Here is an 18,837-nt window from a genome sequence, read left to right as displayed (position 1 = left end):
TTTCCCTAGTTATGCGGCTCACAAGGACGCCAGCCCCAGCACGATTCAGGTATAGACCTTCCCAATGGTCTACATTTCCCCAGCACTGGTGCCAGTTCCCCATGAACTGGAACCCACTTCTCCTACACCAGTCTTTGAGCCACACATTAATTTCTCTAATCTTATTTGTCCTATGCTAATTTGCATGTAGCTCAGGTAATAATTCGGAAATTATTACCTTTGAGGTTCTGCTTCTTAATTTTGTGTCAAACTCGTCATACTGATTATGCAGAACCTCTTTGCTTGTCCTGCCTATGTCATTGATACCTACATGGATCATGACAACTGGATCCTCCCCATTGCACTGAGATTTCTTCTCCAGGACTGAGCAGATGTCCCGAACCCTGGCACTGGGCAGGCAACACAGCCTTCTGGACTCTTGCTCTTTGCTGCAAAGAACAGTGTCAATACCCTTGTTATGCTGAACCCTACTACGGCCACATTCCTGTTTCCTCTCCCCATTTGAACAGCTTCCTGTACCATGGTGCCATGGCCACAACCCAAAGTCTTTCAGAATCTCCATCCTAAATAAATCCATATTTTTCTTCCAGTCAGTGAAACGTTCAAAGTGATAGGGTCCCACTATTGGTTCAACATACTCTGCTATTATATGAAAGTTTAGTTATTAAGTATAAGAGGACTCGGACAGGTGATTTGGCAAATGCAAAATTTAGCCTGTATACTTTACCATTTCCATCATGGCAGCATGTAATACATTTTACATGAAACCTTGTTATTCTCACCTGTTATGCTTCACCTCCTACAGCCTTGTAAACATTTCTCTTTGTATTGCCATAGTTGTTTTCATCAAAGCAATATTTGGAGGGCCTTCAAAAAAAGTCCTGCTATTTCTCTACGGCTCAAACTTCCATGTAAGAAATCTTGGGAGATGATCTTTTCACTTTATGGCCACTCAGCTATCTCACTTGGTCATATTGTACATGCCACAGCTGGATTGATTTTTAACATTAATGTTGGTTAACTGGCTTATTAACTGCTTGAGAAATGTTATTCATTATTTTAGATGTGTTACTTTGGCTAGTTTTTATTCCCACTAATGAAAGTATGTTGGTAAATAGCAAACAGTGATTGTAAGAGGGAAATAATGTCCTTTAATAAATGAAAGTATTTATACTAAAAACAATTTTTTTTTTGCAGTCCTGTTATTTCAAGTGCCTTGGCCGCTGTGTTGGGAAAATGGGAGCTACCTGTTTTCACTTTGCCTTTTAATATAGCTGTTGGGTTGTTCATGGCTGCAACAGGACACAACAACCTGCATTTTCCCCAGGTTTTTATTGGACCTGTGACTTCATCACAAAACATTACATGGTCTGATATCAGTGCTCCAATGGTAAGAAATATTATATATTAGTTTATAGCCCTTAAACATAGTTAAGATAGCAAGCGCATTACAACCTTTTTGACAGTATCACAGAATTATTACATTGCAGAAGGAGGCCATTTGGCTCATTGTGTCTGCACTGACTCTCTGAGCATTTTAACTTAGTGCCAATCTCCTGCCTTTTCCCTATAACCCTGCATATCATTTCTATTTAAATAAGCATCCAATGCCCTCTTGAATGTCTCAATTGAACCTGCCTCCACCACACTTCCAGGCAGTGCATTCCAAACCCTAACTACTCGCTGTGTGAAAAAGTTTTTATCTCACCTTGCATTTGCTTCTTTTGCAAAACACTTTAAAACGGTGCCGTCTGGTTCTTGATCTGTTTACAAGTGGGAACAGTTTCTCCCTATCTACTCTGTCCAGACCCTCGTGATTTTGAAAACTTCTATCAAGTCTCCTCTTAGCCTTCTCCTCTCCGAGGAAAACAGTCCCAACTTCTGCAATCTTTCATCATAATTGAAGTATCTCAGCCATGGAACATTCTCGTAAACTCTCTTCTGCACTCTCTCCAGTGCGTTCACATCCTTCCTATAGTGTGGCACTGTGCACACTACTCCAGCTGAGGTCTAACCAGTGTCTTATATAAGTTCATCATAACCTCCCTGCTCTTGTACTCTATGCCCCTATTAATGAAGCCTAGAATACTGTATGCTTTAGAAACAGCTCTCTACCTGTCCTGTCAACTTTAATGACTTATGTACAGATACACCCAGGTCTCTCTGCTCCTGCACATCCTTTAGAATAGTATCCTTTATTTTATACTGTTTCTCTATGTTATTTGTACCAAAGTGTATAACCTCACACTTCCCCACATCGAACTTCATCTGCTCCTATCTGCCCATTCTACCAATGTGTCAATGTCCTTTTGAAGTTCTGCACTGTCCTCATCACAGTTTAAAATTCTCCCAAGTTTTGTGCCGCCCGCAAACTTTGAAATTGTCCCCTACATACCAAGATCTAGATCATTTATATATATCAGGAAAAGCAAGGGTCCCAATACCGACCCCTGAGGAGCTCCACTACAAACCTTCTTCCAGCCCAAAAAATACCCACTAACCATTACTCTCTGTTTCCTATCCCTCAGCCAATTTTGTATCCATGTTGCTACTGCCCCTTTTATTCTATGACCTATAACTTTCCTCACAAGTTGGTTGTGAGGCACTGTATCAACCGCCTTTTGCAAGTCCACATACACCATATCAATGGCCTTGCCCTCATCAACCATCTCTGTTACCTCTTCAAAAAACTCCAGCAAGTTAGTTAGACACAATTTTCCTTTAACAAATCCATAAACAGATAGAGGTCGCATTGAGCATGCACAGCAAAATATATCTATTCAGATGTAATTAATTTTAAATAAGCATATATACTCATTTAAATAGCCATTAAATTGTAGTTATGATTATATTTCTTTATGTGTATGCAATTATATACGTTACTAAAGGATATACAAGTGAATACCAACTGCCTTTGAATTGCATTGTGATTACAATGGTAGGATAATTTCCCATTTTTATGCACAAGGCTCTCATAATACTTTCCACAATAATATTTGTTTGCAAATTCACTATGAAAAAATATAGGTATAAATATTCAAGTGTCCAATTCCAGCAGCCGAGATATTGGTAGTACAAACCCACTGTCTGCCTGATGGATCTAGTTTGAGGCCCCACAAATATTCATGGCAGAGCTTCTTTTCCGTACCATTGGTGAGCAACTTACCAATCAAAGAAGGCATAAAATTTGGTAGCTCCAAAATGCTGGTAGGTACAAAGAGTTGGTGATCCCAAGTGGGATCCACAGATGGCCAGTCACTGGAAGTGGAATTTTGTGAGCCCAGACATGCTAATAATGCTCATCCTGACCTCGGAAAAATACTTCTAGAAGTTTAACTTACCTGTTTTATAGCAGGCTGCAGTGATGCTTCTAAGAGTCACTACATAGACCACTCATGATAAGTACCATTACGATCATGAATCGTGTGTACTTCGCCCGTTGGTACCTGAAAATTGCAATAGGGTCTTACTGGCATCATTGGACCCCAATTGTAATGAACTAATGAAGGGCCTGCTTATTTTCTTGCCTGAACAATATGTTTCAAGGACTCCAGCAACATTGTGGCAGGCTGGATGTCAGGAGAAATGAGGCAGTAACACGAGGACAATTTGGAGCATAAAACTTACCACATCAGAAAATGGGAAGATAGATCAGTCCCATAGTCGTATACGTAGGCCTAGTTATCTCAAATTGAATCTCAAAAGTATACTGGCCAAAAACCTGCATGGGGAGCATCCCAGTATAAATATAGAGAAATGCCTGCTCAGGATGTCACCACAAACCATATCAAAATTCATATTTTTTATTTGGGTGGTGGGGCCTTGCACCTCAATGGTGCAGATAGGTGCCCGTCCTGATGTACCACAAAGTTTGTCTCAACTTTATAGTTCCAGGAGCTGCCAAAAAGAACTTAGATATCCACCCAGCAACCCTCTTTGTAAGTGAACTGCTTTAAAATCTATGCTTTTCTTTAAGAGTCTGCTCTCAACACCCAGGTAGAGCCAAGTTTTGTTGTCCTTGTTGTCTAGTGGTATTATGCTACTAGTCTCATCATAATCTGGCTTTCAGCCTAACCTTTGGCATTTCTAACACATCCAGCCAAAATTATTGCAGGATTGCACCAGAGGCAAGGTAATTAGCCATAGTCCACAAGACATCTCTCACTGCGCTTGAGGGGCGCCACTGCACAGCAAGCATACAGCAAGGCAAGCAAGCAGGCATCCATGAACCACAGCCAGTACAGAGATTGAACCCACATTGCTGGCTTCATTCTGCACCACCATCTAGTCACTAGGCCAAATGAGCTAACCAACCCCCACAGGATTGTACCAGAGGGACTGTGAATTTTCAGCCCTACGATTCAAGATCTGATGTCAACTTGGCAGAAATGACAGCCAATTATCCGGCATTCCTCTCGGCATATAAGAGATCAAAATATAATTGAGTTAAACAAGTAACGAAAAGGCATAAAAGGCACCTGTCCTATGAAGTTTCTTGTTACCGAGTATCAAATTTTGCCATATGTCAGCAGTGTTCAACCTGCAGCCCTATGGGCAAACAGTAGCCTTCAAGGCCTTGCAATCCAGCTCAAGAAACCAGTTGATCTGATGTTTCTTATTTGCTGAATTTCCCTGTTTCTATTTTTGTGATTGTGAAGGTTTCGCTTGTGACATTTTTGGCAAAGTTGCCTCATCATCAGATAATTCTTAAATCAAAACAATTTGCTCGTATTGAGATTACTGGAAACATGGGGGAGGATTTTTCCCTTGTCGGGCGGGCTCAGGGAGAGCAGGCGGGGACGGTCAGGAAGCTGACCACCGCCTGCGATCGGAGCCGGACCGTGATTTCACACTGGTGGGCATTAGCATGAAATGCGAGCAGCAGTGCTGAGCGCTCCCTGTGTGGTGGAGGTGGTGGGATGCACACGGGTGCACGCTTGAAAATCTCCCTAAGGCACAGAGCTGCCTTAGGATGATGAACAGTTTTCAAAATAAAAGATAAAGGTTTATAAAATGTTATAAAACACGTCCCCCCTCATGTGACTGTATCACATGAGCTGGGACACGTTATTAATTAAACTTTATCATTTTTATTTTATTTTTGTTTGCTGTTGGAAACCTCACCCCGCCCATGGATGAGGATTCCTAAAAAATGCAAGGGCCGCTTGGCCTTTTCGCCTGCCTGCCAACCGTAAAGTTGTATGAGCAGCGAAAAATATCATTTAATTATCTTTTTAGAGGCCTTTTAATTGTCGGCAGGCACGCAGCCGACTCCAGCGCACGCCCGCCATCCAAAATATCGCACGAGTGCGCAATGACAGTGGGGCGCTCGCCCGATGTCATCGCACGTCATTTTACGCTCTGTCAGGTCGGGCGCATGTCCCCCCACCCCTCCGCCGAACTAAAAATTCTCCCCATGGTTTTAAAAGTCGTCAATGGGCCCTTGGTTTCGTGATACACACCAACACAGAAAGACAATAACATTGAACACATTGGCCATATTCAATTAATTTTTCTGTGCACAAAGAGCACCATTTTCAGCTGGCTTTGGCAAAATTAAAGAGATTGAATCAGCTAGATTTAAATTCATTTGCAGTGATGCAAACTGTGCTTCTCTACAACAAAGGGAAGCTTATTTTACAATGTGAATCATTGGTGAATGCTACATTACAGTTCTGTTCTTAAAACAAACCTTTATCTTCTGAAAAATTAACAGGTATGTAATTGTTTCCATAACAAATAAACACCTTTTCATTAATAATTGTCCGATTAAACACTTATATGCAATAAAGAAAGCAGAGCTAGAAAAGCAATGACAAAGAATGCATCCTCTTAAGAATAAAGAATTGTTCAGCATAGGAATGACTAGAGATCTTAAGAAAAAAATTATCAAGCCTGTGATTTGGACTGTCTTGTTGGGACTGAAACATGCACCATGTGGAAAGCAGACATCAGGGGCAGAATTTTATGCCGGCGGGATTTCATGGACCCGCCAAAGTCAATGGACCTTTGAATGAATCGCCACATTTTATGGCCCTGCCCCCATCACAACAGGACCATAAAATTCTGCCCCCAGAGTTGAAAAAGTAGTGAAATGTGGTTCTGGAGAAGGATGGATCAGGTCAGTTAGAGAGAACACAAGAGCAATGAAGAAATTCTCAGGATGGTGGAACAGAAAAGACCATTAGTGGATATCATCAGGAAGAGGCAACACATTTAGATTGGTTATATTCTAAAGCACGAGAACTTGCTGAAAGGATGGAATTGAAGCAATATCAGCAATATTGTAGACCAAGAGGCAGAAAGAGAATGATGATGTTAGTTAAGTTGAAATTGAAAATGAGAGGCTGTAAGAGGAAAGCACAAGACTGCAAAGCATGGAGAAAGGAGCAGAGAACCTGTTCATGATTAACTTTAAATAGCTGCACTGGTGCAAACATGAGCTATGCACAGCATTTCTATTTTTTGTCATCAGTTTTGTCTTGATTGTCTATTTTGCCAACTTACTAAAACAATCTTCACATTCCATAAAAAACACATAATGTCTCTGTTTCATTTTTATTCAGCTTCTGAGAGCGATCCCAGTGGGTGTTGGACAGGTGTATGGCTGTGACAATCCCTGGACTGGCGGTATTTTCCTTGTTGCATTAATTATCTCATCTCCAGTCATATGTCTACATGCTGCAATTGGATCATGTGTGGGCATACTGGCAGGTATGATTATACCACTGCTTCCTGAGATGAAAGCCCACAAGGGTTCGATGTTAAATGTTTATTTATATTCTTTCTTAGGCAAGGACAGCATTTATTGCATTTATTGCCTATTCCTAACTACTCTAGACTGTCAGAGGGCAGTTAGGAGCCGCACTGTTTACCAGAAACAAAACATGCACCTAAGCATCCAACAAGGCAAGTGATATGTGAGTCTTCCATCCTTGCAAAAAGGGCATAATATAATATTGGATCAGACTGCTCCATATGTCCAGGATGCCTGCCAAAAGTATGTAAAACATTGAGTGAAATATTTAACTAAGTGCTTTGTAATTGTAGCAAGACCTGTTTGAGATATGATCTGCCCCAGTGCCTGGCTTGCCCTGTGATAAACCCACTGAGCATCTCATAGTGGTAACAGTCAGGAAGGACCTTTTTACAGCACTATTTAAAATGCACATTCACCAAGTAAAGGTACCTTTTAGATTGTTGGTTAACCTCTGGGAGGTTTTTGGCCTACTTCCTAACATGACACTGTCCCTGAATACTGTTTGACCTGCTCATTGTGCAAAAATGAATATGTAAAGTCATGGAGAATGCACCAGTGATGGTGACTGATAAATTACTACCAGGCATTGTTTGAAATTTAAACCAGGTAGCTTGAGCCTGATTGGTCAAGACTTTGCCCTGAGGAATAAGTCAGCAAATGGCAGTCACTTATTTTGTTTAGCTGAAACAGGCATGCTTTTTTTTTATTCGTCCACGGGATGTCAGCATCGCTGGCTAGGGCAGCATTTATTGCCCATCCATGGTTGCCCTTGAGAAGGCGGTGGTGAACGGCACTTTTGAACTGCAGCAGTCCATGTGGTGTAGATACACCCACAGTGCTCTTAGGAAGGGAGTTCCAGGATTTTGACCCAGTGACAGAGAAGGAATGGTGATATATTCACTAGTCAGGATGGTGAGTGGCTTGGAGGGGAACATCCAGGTGGTGGTGGGGTTCCCATGTGTCTGCTGCTTTGTCCTTCTAGATGGTAGTGGTCATGTATTTGGAAGGTACTGTCTAAGGAGGCTTAGTGAGTTCCTACAGTGCATCTTGTAGATGGTACACACTGCTGCTAATGTGTGTCAGTGGTGGAGGGAGTGAATGTGTGTGAATGGGGTGCCAAACAAACAGGCTGCTTTGCTCTGGATTGTGTCAAGCTTCTTGAGTGTTGTTGGAGCTGCACTCATCCAGGCAAGTGAAGAGTATTGCAGCACACTGACTTGTGGCTTGTAGATGGTGGACAGGCTTTGGGGAGTCAGGAGCTGAGTTACTAGTTGCAGGATTCCTAGCCTCTGACCTGCTGTTGCAGCCACAGTATTTATATGACTAGTCCAGTTCAGTTCTGGTCAATGGTAGCCCCCAGGATGTTGATAGCGGGGGATTCAGCAATGGTAATGCCATTGAATTTCAAGGGGTGATGGTTAGATTCTCTCTTGTTAGAGATGGTCATTGCCTGGCACTTGTGTGGCGCGAATGTTACTTGCCACTTGTCAGCACAATCCTGGATATTGCCCAGGTCTTGCTGCATTTGGACATGGACTGCTTCAGTATCTAAGGAGTTGCGAATGGTGCTGAACGTTGGGCAATTATCAGCGAACATCCCCACTTCTGACCATATGTTGGAAGATGACACTTCATCGATGAAACAGCTGATGATCATTGGGCCTAGGACGCTACCCTGAGGAACTCCTGTAGTGATGTCCTGGAACAGAGATGATTGACCTCCAACAACCACAACCATCTTCCTTCGTGCTAGGTGTGCCTCTAAACAGCAGAGAGTTTTCCCCCTGATTCCCACTGACTGCAGTTTTGCTGGGGTTCCTTGATGTCACATTCGGTCAAATGCTGCCTTGATATCAAGGGCAGTCACTCTCACCTCACCTCAGGAGTTCAGCTCTTTTGTCCATGCTTGAACTAAGGCTATGATGAGGTCAGGACTGATGGCCCTGGCGGAACCCAAACTGAGCATTAGTGAGCAGGTTATTGCTAAACAAGTGCTGCTTGATAACACTGTTGATGACCCCTTCCATCACTTTACAGATGATCGAGAGTAGACAGATGGGGCAGCAATTGGCTAGGTTGGATTTCTCCTGTTTTTTGAGTACAGGACATACCTGGGCAATTTTCCACATAGCCGGGTAGACGCCAGTGTTATGGCTGTACTGGAACAGCTTGGCTAGGGGGTGTGGCAAGTTCAGGAACACAAGCCTTCAGCACTAATTCCGGAAAGTTGTAAGGGCCCATAGCCTTTGCACTATCCAGTGCCTTCAGCCATTTCTTGATATCCTGTGGAGTGAATTGAATTGGCTGGAGACTGGAATCTGTGATGCTGGGGACTTCCAGAGAACGAGATGGATCATCCACTCGGCACTTCTGGCTGAAGATTGTTGCGAATGTTTCAGCCTTATCTTTTGCACTGATGTGTTGGGCTCCCCCATCAATAAGGATGAGGATATTTGTGGAGCCTCCTCCCTCACTGAGTTATTTAATTGTCCACTACCATTCACGACTGGAAGTGGCAGGACTGCAGAGCTTAGATCTGATCCGTTAGTTGTGGAATCACTTAGATCTGTCTATCACTTTCTGCTTATGCTGTTTGGCACACATGAAGTCCTGTGTTATAGCTTCACCAGGTTGACACCTCATTTTTAGGTATGCCTTATGCTGCTCCTGGCATGCCCTCCTGCACTCTTCATTGAACCAGGGTTGATCCCTTGGCTTGGTGGTAATGGTAGAGTGGGGGATATGCTGAGCCATGAGGTTACAGATTGTGTTCGAGTACAATTCTGCTGCTGCTGATGGCCCACAGTATCTCATGGTTGCCCAGACTTGAGTTGCTAGATCTGTTCGAAATCTATCCCATTTAGCCAGGAGGGTATCCTCAATGTGAGGATGGGACTTCAACTCCAGAAGGACTGTGCAGTGGTCATTCCTATCAATACTTCCATGGACAGATGCATCTGCGGCAGGCAGGTTGGTGAAGATGAGGTCAAGTATGTTTTTCCCTCTTGTTGCTTCTCTCACCACCTGCTGGAGACCTAGTCTAACAGCTATATCCTTTAGGACTTGGCCAGTAGTGGTGCTATCGAGCCACTCTTGGTGATGGACATTGAAGTTCCCTACCCAGAGCACATTCTGCGGCCTTGCCACCCTCAGTGCTTTCTCCAAATGGTGTTCAACATAGAGGAGCACTGATTCATCAGCTGAGGGGGTGTAAGCAGCAGGATATTTCCTTGTTCATGTTTGACCTGATGCCATGAGACTTCATGGGGTCCGGCGTCGATGTTGAGGACTCCCAGGGCAACTGACTGTATACCACTGTGCCGCCACCCTTGCAGGGCCTGTCCTGCCTGTGGGACAGGACATACCCAGGGATGGCGATGTCTGGGACATTATCTGTAAGATATGATTCCATGAGGATGACTATATGAGGCTGTTGCTTGACTAGTCTTTGAGACAGCTCTCCCAATTTTGGCACTAGCCCCCAGGTGTTATTAAGGAGGACTTTGCAGGGTCGACAGGGCTGAGTTTGCCGTTGTCATTTCTGGCGCGTAGTCAATGCCGGGTGGTCCATCCAGTTCCTTTCCTTTTAGACCATTTAGCAGATTGATAAAACTGAGGGCAGTTAAGAGTCAAACACATTGGGCAGAATTTTGCCCTTGATGGGCGTGTGGGTCCCACAGGCTCGGCGGCGGGCGGACAGCCGACCCCCGCCACCGAAACGGTGCCCGCCGCCATTTTGAGTGGGTGGGCCAATTAAGGCCCGTCCAGCGGCCTGCCCGACAGGAAGCGCTTCCTGTTCCGGAGTTGGGGGGGGTGGATTCCCCATCTGTCATGCATGCGTGCGAAAGAGCTCACTTCCCCCTGAGACAAAGTGCTGTCTCAGGGAGATTGCTGACAGTGTAAAAAAGTTTAAAAATAGAAAAATTAAAAAATTATTAACATGTCCCCCTCATGCGACAATGTCACACAAGATGGGACATGTTAATAAAAAGAACAAAAACTTTATTACACTTTTTAAAAACGGACATGAAACCTTATCCCGCCAGTGGATGAGGTTTCATGCATTATCAGAAGCCCGCTGGGGCTCCTGGCCTGCCTGCCAGCCTTAAGGTTGGACGGGCAGGTCGTTAATTATCTTAATTAGCCTGTCAATGGCCTCAATTGGCCATTGACAGGTCGGTGGGCGGGCAGCTGATTTCGCTGTCCGCCCGCCTTCCTAAAAATTTAAATGGCCCGGGATGATGTTGGGGGTTCCTCCCGATGTCATCCCGCGTCATTTTCCCCTCGGCGAGCAGGCCCCGCCCCTAAATCGCCGACGGGAAAATTCAGGTGATTGTGTGGGTCTGGAGTCGCATGTAGGCCAGACCAGGTAAGGACGGCAGACTTCCTTCCCTAAGATGGGTTTTTACTACAATCGACAATGGTTTTATGGTCATCATTAGACTTCTAATTCCAGAATTTTTCAGGGCCGTCACTTTCAGCCCTGAAAAGTGCCCAGTCTACCTCAGATTACTCTGGAAGGGTGAGGTATCTCAAGAATTTGGGCAACAGGTGAAGCTAGCTGTTTCGTGCTGCTGCTATGCAGTAGCAACACAAGTATTCACCACTAACAGGATGCTGCTGTCAAGCCAAAAAGACGTTCTGCCTATCACCCAAATGAGTAATGTGACATATGAGTTTCAGTGCCAGTGTGATGCTAGGTATGTAGGCTGTATGTCCCAAATACTGGTGGACCATATCAAACAGCATGCCCAAGCCGATGTTCGCAACAGGCAAGGTACAAACTGTACCTAACCAACCTGTGCTTGCAAAACTCAAAACACAGTGTCCAACATTCGATGTGATTCCGTGATTGGACAACGTTTGCTAAGTAATGGTAGCTCTGAAGAAGAGTCATACAGACTAGAAACGTCAACTCTGTTTCTCTCTCCACAGATGCTGTCAAACCTGCTGAGTTTCTCCAAAATTTTCTGTTTTTGTTTCAGATTTCCAGCATCCGCAGTATTTTGCTTTTATATTTGCTAAATAATGCTCAGTGTGCTAAGAATTATGCTGACAGCCAATTTAAGATTGTCAGGCATACTCCAAATGTGGTGCATTTGCATGTACTGGAAGCTACATTTGTTAATACACAGAACCATGATAGGGTCCCCCTTGTCTTCACTTATCACTCCACCAGCCTCTGCATTCAAAGGTCATCCTCCGCCATTTCCGCCAACTCCAGCATGATGCCACCACCAAACACATCTTCCCTTCACCCCCCAGCGGCATTCCGCAGGGATTGTTCCCTCCGGGACACCCTGGTCCACTCCTCCATCACCCCTACACCTCAACCCACTCCCACGGCACCTTCCCATGCAACTGCAGAAGGTGCACCACCTGCCCCTTTACTTCCCCTCTCCTCACCGTCCAAGGGCCCAAACACTCCTTTCAAGTGAAGCAGCATTTCACTTGCACTTCCCTCAATTTAGTATACTGCATTCGCTGCTCCTAATGCGGTTTCCTCTACATTGGAGAGACCAAACGCAGACTGGGGGGTCGCTTTGCAGAACACCTTCGGTCTGTCCACAAGCATGACCCAGACCTCCCTGTCGCTTTCAACAATCGCCATTTCAACACCCCATCCTGCTCTCATGCCCACGTGTCCATCCTTGGTCTGCTGCAATGTTCCAATGAAGCCCAACGCAAACTGGAGGAACAGCGTCTCATCTTCCAACTAGACACTTTACAGCCTTCCGGACTGAATATTGAGTTCAACAATTTTAGATCATGAACTCTCTCCTCCATCCCCACCCCCTTTCCAATCCCCCTTTTTCCAATAATTTATATAGATTTTACATTTCCCACCTATTTCCATTATTTTTAAATGTATTTCCGTCCATTGTTTTATCTCTACCTTTTAGCCTATTTCGATCCCTTCCCCCTACCCCACCCCCACTAGGGCTATCTGTACCTTGTTCGTCCTACTTTCTACTCTTAATGTCACCTATTAGCACATTTCTTAGCTAATATCACCACCATCAACACCTCTTTGTCCTTTTGTCTATGACACCTTTTGGCAATCTCCACCTATCGCTGGCCCTCTGTCCAGCTCTACTTGTCCTACCCCACCTTAAACCAGCTTATGTTTCACCTCTCTTCTATTTTTTCTTAGTTCTGTTGAAGAGTCATACGGACTCGAAACGTTAACTGTGTTCCTCTCCGCAGATGCTGTCAGACCTGCTGAGTTTTTCCAGGTATTTTTATTTTTATGTTAATACACAGGTCCCTGTTCTTTGCAGACAGAAAGAACCTGTGCACACATTTAACACCTGATTCAGTTAAACAAAGTCAGTGACAGCCATCCCCTGACTCATTCCTCAGGGCAATGCTTTGACCAATCATGGTCAAGTTGCTAGTTTAAATTTCAAAAAATGCTTGGCAGTTAACTGTCAGTCACCATCGCTAGTGGATTCTCCATGGCAATGCCTCTACCTATCAGAGTCCACTTGCCAACTAATCAGCACTCTCTTCTCATACAGTATAAATTGTTGTTTTCCCCTTATATTGGTACTCTTGCGAAGTGTCCTGATGAGTGTAGGGCAAAAAGATTTGACATGTCTCTTTTTTCAACAATACTCAAGTTCTATACTACCAAATGACTATTTAAAGTCAGTTAGTTCTCTATGTTAAGTGATCTAATAATTATACATTAGATACATTTGCACCGAAACAGGAGCGAAGTAACCAACAACCTGTAAGGGACCAAGCAGTTACGTATTTTTTTCTTTTTATAAATTTGCTTTACAGGATTATCCCTGGCCTCACCATTCCAGAAGATCTATGATGGGTTATGGAGCTACAACTGTGTTCTGGCCAGTATTGCAGTGGGAGGGATGTTCTATGCCCTGACATGGCAGACTCACCTCTTGGCATTAATGTGCTGTAAGTAGAAACAAATCTTTGTTGGCACCATGTAGTCACAAACTGTTACAATTGTTTTGTTGCAAAATGAATGTTAACCATGAGTAAATGGAAAAATAGTTCTTGAAGAAAACCAGATCATCTGTCCAGCCAATTTCACATAACATTTTTGACCACCATTTTCCACCCTTTCTTCTATATGACCACCTCTGTGGTAGAATGCTGTTATGATTCCACTCCTACCTGAGACAAACTTACACACAACACGCTTTCATTTTTCCTCCTTTACTTGTACATCATCTACATGCTTCCCCTCAGCAACATCATTGACAAGCATGGGCTGACTTTCACATGTACATTCATGGCAGTCACCAGCCTTTCCACCTGTCCCATCAGCACTTTTGACTCCACAACTGTGCTGATTGCCTGACCATAATAAAATACGGAATGGGTCGTAACATCCTACAGCTTACAACAGTAAAGCTGAGGCAATCCTTTTCAATTGACACCAATGTCATCATGCTTCTGCCATTGACAGTGGGTGCTCACTCAGGGTGAGCTAAGCCCATTAGCGCACACCTCGCTATCGACTCTGTACTGGATTGAAGCACATCTTTCCACTGCTTCTGAATCGTATAGTTATCTCCAACTTTGTCATAATCTTTCTGCCCTGAACTGATTCTGCATACCTCCTGGATCTTCATTCCAACAGGAATTTCTCCATCAGTGCTTCCTCTTCCAGTGTTACCATTCAAATAGCTTCTGGACTTCAGTTGCTCGCCACACCTGTCTCCATACTTGGACCATGATTTGAGTATCATCAATGTACATGTGAAAATTGAGCCCAGGCTTGTCAATGATATTGTTGAGAGGAAGCATGTAAATGATTAATGCAAGGGCATTGGTGGACAACCTGTTTAGCTATTCACCACCTGATTTGCTGGACCACATAAAGTACGGTCGGGTCCTGCTCTTATCTACAAATACTGCTCACAATTCTCGGATTATCCTGGAATGTGCAGCTTCCTTTCTTAACTGCAAACAGTCATTGTAAACCCCCCTCCCATGTCTCCTCCACCTTCAACAATCTGTGTGAGGAGCTCATGGATTCCTTTGTTACCAAGGTTGAGACTATTTGATCAGCTGCCTCAGCCACTTCTCTCCCTTCCCCTAGTCCACCAGGCCAAGCTTCTTCTAAGGTTCCCCCTTGCCCTAGCCCTGATCTTGATTTCTCTAGTTTCTCTCCTATTTCCCTTTATCCTTCATCGAGCTCATTCTATCCATTAGACCATCTTCTGACCTATTGATCCATTCTCAGTAAACTACTGACCACCCAACTTCTTTCTTTGGCTCCCGTGTTAGCTGACGTTGTTGACGGTTCTTGATCCTCAAGTTCTGAACCCCTCTCTTCAAATATGCTATCATCACACACCCCCTCAACAAAACAGACCCTCGACCCCTCCCCACAACCATACAAACTATAGTCCCATCTGCAACCTCCCTTTTCTCTCCAAAGTCCTCTAACGCATTACACTTCGCAAACTCCTGCCCATCTTCCCAGAACTACACATGTGTATCCCACGAATGAAGTTTCAGCCCCCTACCACAGTTCTGAAACAGCTCTTATCAAAGTTACAATGACACCCTTGACATCCTCCTATTTCATATCTACACATTGTTCCTCTGTGACATCATCCAGAAACAAAGCATCAATTTCCACATGTACGTTGAAGAAACCCAGCTTCTCCTCACCATCACTTGTCTCAGCCTCTCCACAGTCTTTACATTGTCAGACTGCTTGTCTGATATCCAGCACTGCAGGAGCAGAGATCTCCTCCAATTAAATATTGGAAAGACTGAAGCCATTGCCTTTGATCCCTGCCACAAACTTTGTTTGCTAGCTATTAACTCCATCCCTCTTCCTAGCAACTCTCTGAAGCTGAACTCGATTGTTTGCAACCTCATTGTCATATTTGACCTCGAGATGGGCTTCAACCACAAATCCATACCATCACTAAGACCGCATACTCCCACCTCTGTACTAACTCCACACCTGCTGGAGCTCATCTACTGCTGAAACCCTCATCCATGCCTTTGTTACATCCAGACTTCACTATTATAATGCACCTCTAGTCGGCCTCCCACTTTCTACCCCTGTATACTCGAGGCCAAAACTCTGCTGCTACCTCACAACAAAATTCTCATCTTTGTTTTCAAATCCCTCCATGGCTTCGTGCCTCCTTATCTCTATAACCTGCTCCATTACTATATGTATCTGCGCTTCTCTTTCTCCTGCCTCTTAAGCATTCCCAATTTTCATTGCTCCACCATCGGTGGCCATGCCTTCACTTGTCTAAGCCCCAAGCTCTGCAATACACCTGCTCTTCATTTCTACCTCTCTTTCCTCCTTTAAGACACTTCTTAAAGCCGACCTCTTTGACCAAACTTTTGGTCATTTACCTTAACATCTCCTTAAGTGACTCAGTGTCATATTTTGTCTCATAATGCCCCTGTGAAGTGCCTTGAGACGTTTTAGTTTGATGAAGGTACTGTATGAATACAAGCTGTTGTTGTCTTCAAACATGATCCAGACTTTCTATCTGCTCCATCATCAGGTCCATTTTCTTCCCATTCCAGAGTATTACAAACCTTTCTCATTCCTCCAGTGCTGAAATATTCATCCATGTTTTTATTCCTTATGGGAATAATTTCTCTAATACTTCCCTTTTGGCCATTCTGCAGCCACACTTCACGAACCCCAGCTGACTCAAAACCCAAGTCCTCTCACATACATAGTCTTGCATAAACATCAATCATCTTTGCCAAGCTCCATTGGTTCCTTTTACACCAGTGAATCAGCTTGAAGAACCCATCTTTATCCTCATATTCCTCCAACATTTTCCCTAACCGTATATGGAAACTTTTCTCCAGCAACATGGCCCTATTCATAACTTTTATTCCTTCAGTTCTGAATGACTGTTCAACTCTCAACTGTTGCACCACCACTGAAAGCTTGTGTTTCAGTCTGTGTATCCCTGTGTCCATGTTTCCAAAAGCTCTTCAAAATCCATCTCTCCAATTATGTTTTGATCAATCCCCGCCATGACCCTTAAATTACCTTCTCTTTAAAGACATCAAAATGTTTCAACGTGAAGACTGACGGGCAGAATCACAGAATTGTTACAGTGCAGAAGGAGGCTATTTAGCTGATCGTGTCTGCACCAGCTCTTGGAATGACCATTATGACTTAGTACCATTCTCCTGCCTTTTCTGCGTAACCCTGCACATTGCTTCTATTCAAATAATCATCAAATGCCCTCTTGAATGCCTCAATTGAACCTACCTCCACCACACTTCCGGCAGTAGATAAACATTTATCAAAATTTAATTATATAAAGAATAGCCGATGTTTCTCAGGTTTAGTAAACACGATGTTTTTCTATCCTCCCCCAATAGCTCTTTTCTGCGCTTATTTAGGAGAAGCACTCATGAACATGATGTCTGTGGTAAGTCACTACCATTAATTGTCAAAACTTAGATGCATTTTCCCTTAAAATGAAAGAGGGTGTTGCATAAATTTAGCCTGGAATTAAGCATAATTTTAGGGAATGCATAGTTTTTGGTTACCAAAAAAAAAGAAAAAAAACTTGCATTTATATAGTGGCTTTCATGGCCTTAGAATGTCATGAAGCACTTCACAGCCAATGAAGTATTTTTCAAATTTTGGCAAACTTGAATGCACTCAAAACCCATCCATTAGTACAGAGTTAAAATCAGGCTTTATTGTAATGTAGAAAATACAGCTATCAATTTGCATACAATAAGATCCCACAACCAGAAATGAGCTAACTGTTCAGATAATCTGTTTAGTGGTCGTGGTTAAGGAATACACGTCAGCCAGGACATGAGGAAAATTTCCCTGCTCTTGAAGAGTTCCATGAGATTTTTTAGGTCCACCTAAGAGAGCAGAGGTACTTTGGTTTAACACCTTCTCTGAAAGATGGCACCTCAGATAATGCTTTATTCCCTCAGTACTGTACTGAAGTACCAGTCCACATTATGTGCTCAAGTCTCTGAGTGGAACCCACAACCTTCTGACTTAAAGATGAGAGTACCACCAGCAGAACCACACCTGACACCAAAGACCTCTACAATGTCATGGAGATGTGCTTTATGCCTAATAATGATTTTTAATACACTGGCTGGAAACCTGAAATGAACTTTTGACAGCAGACTTTTTAAAAACACAGAGACTAAAGTGACTTAAACTCACAGCCCAAGATAGCTAACCCCAATTTGCATTACTATATGTTCAACATTCCAATTCATTGTAGTGGAATCAGTTTGTCTGCAAAACCCATTAAAGAAAATGATTTCAGGGGAGTATGAAGGGCTCACATCTCCTGTTTCATTAGCAAGGCATCTATGTCAATCACCTGAGGTATTCAGCTGTTGGAGACGGGCCAGTAAGACTAATTGCTTACACAATGGGGCCTTGGCTAAATTAGCTTCCAAACATGAGCTAATCCAGTCACCTTTGGAACACACAGACAATGTCTTTTATTAATCCCCCGGCAGTTGGAGAAGGAAGGTCACATGACAAGCCAGCCCTTTGTATGTTTTAAGCACATATTTTCTCAGCAGAACTACAGAGAAGCAGTTTAGTGAGAAGACCTAAGTGAGTTCCCCCCGCCTCCATTTTTTTGTCCAGCTCACCTGGTAAGCTTCGTGCCCTGTTTACTGACTGAGATCATATACGGATGCCTGCTGATGTCAGAGATTTCCTAAAAGAATCCAACCAGATACTACCGTATCCTGAAGAACGCACGTCGGGAACTTAATTTCAATGCTTTAGCATCTCATTATAAACCCTGCCTGCTGGAATCATCCGCCACACTGGATCATCTGAGCAATACAGCATAATTGCATGCCAATGTGTTTCACAGCCGTACATAAGTGGCATGCACCTGGCGAGCTGCACTTCACTCGGGACTTGAGGTTTGTCTACCTTGCTTTGGGTAGCACTCACGGTCATCAGCACCAGGCTTCGCAGGCAGCAGCACATTATTTTTAGGGGGGCTCACGGGCAGGTGGCTACCTAGCAGACCAGCCGTAAGGCAGGGGTGGCTTTTCAATGGGTGCATGGCTCGGGCTTGCTTGGGGAAGGGGAAGAA

General features: G+C 43.7%; 1 protein-coding gene across 3 annotated transcripts in view; it reads left to right on the top strand.

Annotated features, from left to right (window-relative positions):
- Positions 1-18,837, top strand: part of LOC144685697 (urea transporter 2-like) — a 150,689-nt gene that overhangs the window by 127,480 nt on the left and 4,372 nt on the right. For all 3 annotated transcript variants that reach the window (XM_078550513.1, XM_078550504.1, XM_078550496.1), the window contains exons 5-8: positions 1,198-1,390; positions 6,567-6,714; positions 13,550-13,684; positions 17,120-17,169. In XM_078550513.1, the coding sequence (XP_078406639.1) occupies positions 1,198-1,390; positions 6,567-6,714; positions 13,550-13,684; positions 17,120-17,169 (526 nt within the window). The remainder of the gene's footprint in view (positions 1-1,197; positions 1,391-6,566; positions 6,715-13,549; positions 13,685-17,119; positions 17,170-18,837) is intronic.

The sequence above is a fragment of the Cetorhinus maximus genome, chromosome 1, assembly GCF_964194155.1.
Source record: "Cetorhinus maximus chromosome 1, sCetMax3.hap1.1, whole genome shotgun sequence".
In the NCBI taxonomy this organism is placed as follows: Eukaryota; Metazoa; Chordata; class Chondrichthyes; order Lamniformes; family Cetorhinidae; genus Cetorhinus; species Cetorhinus maximus.
This window is presented reverse-complemented; position numbering and strand designations above follow the sequence as displayed.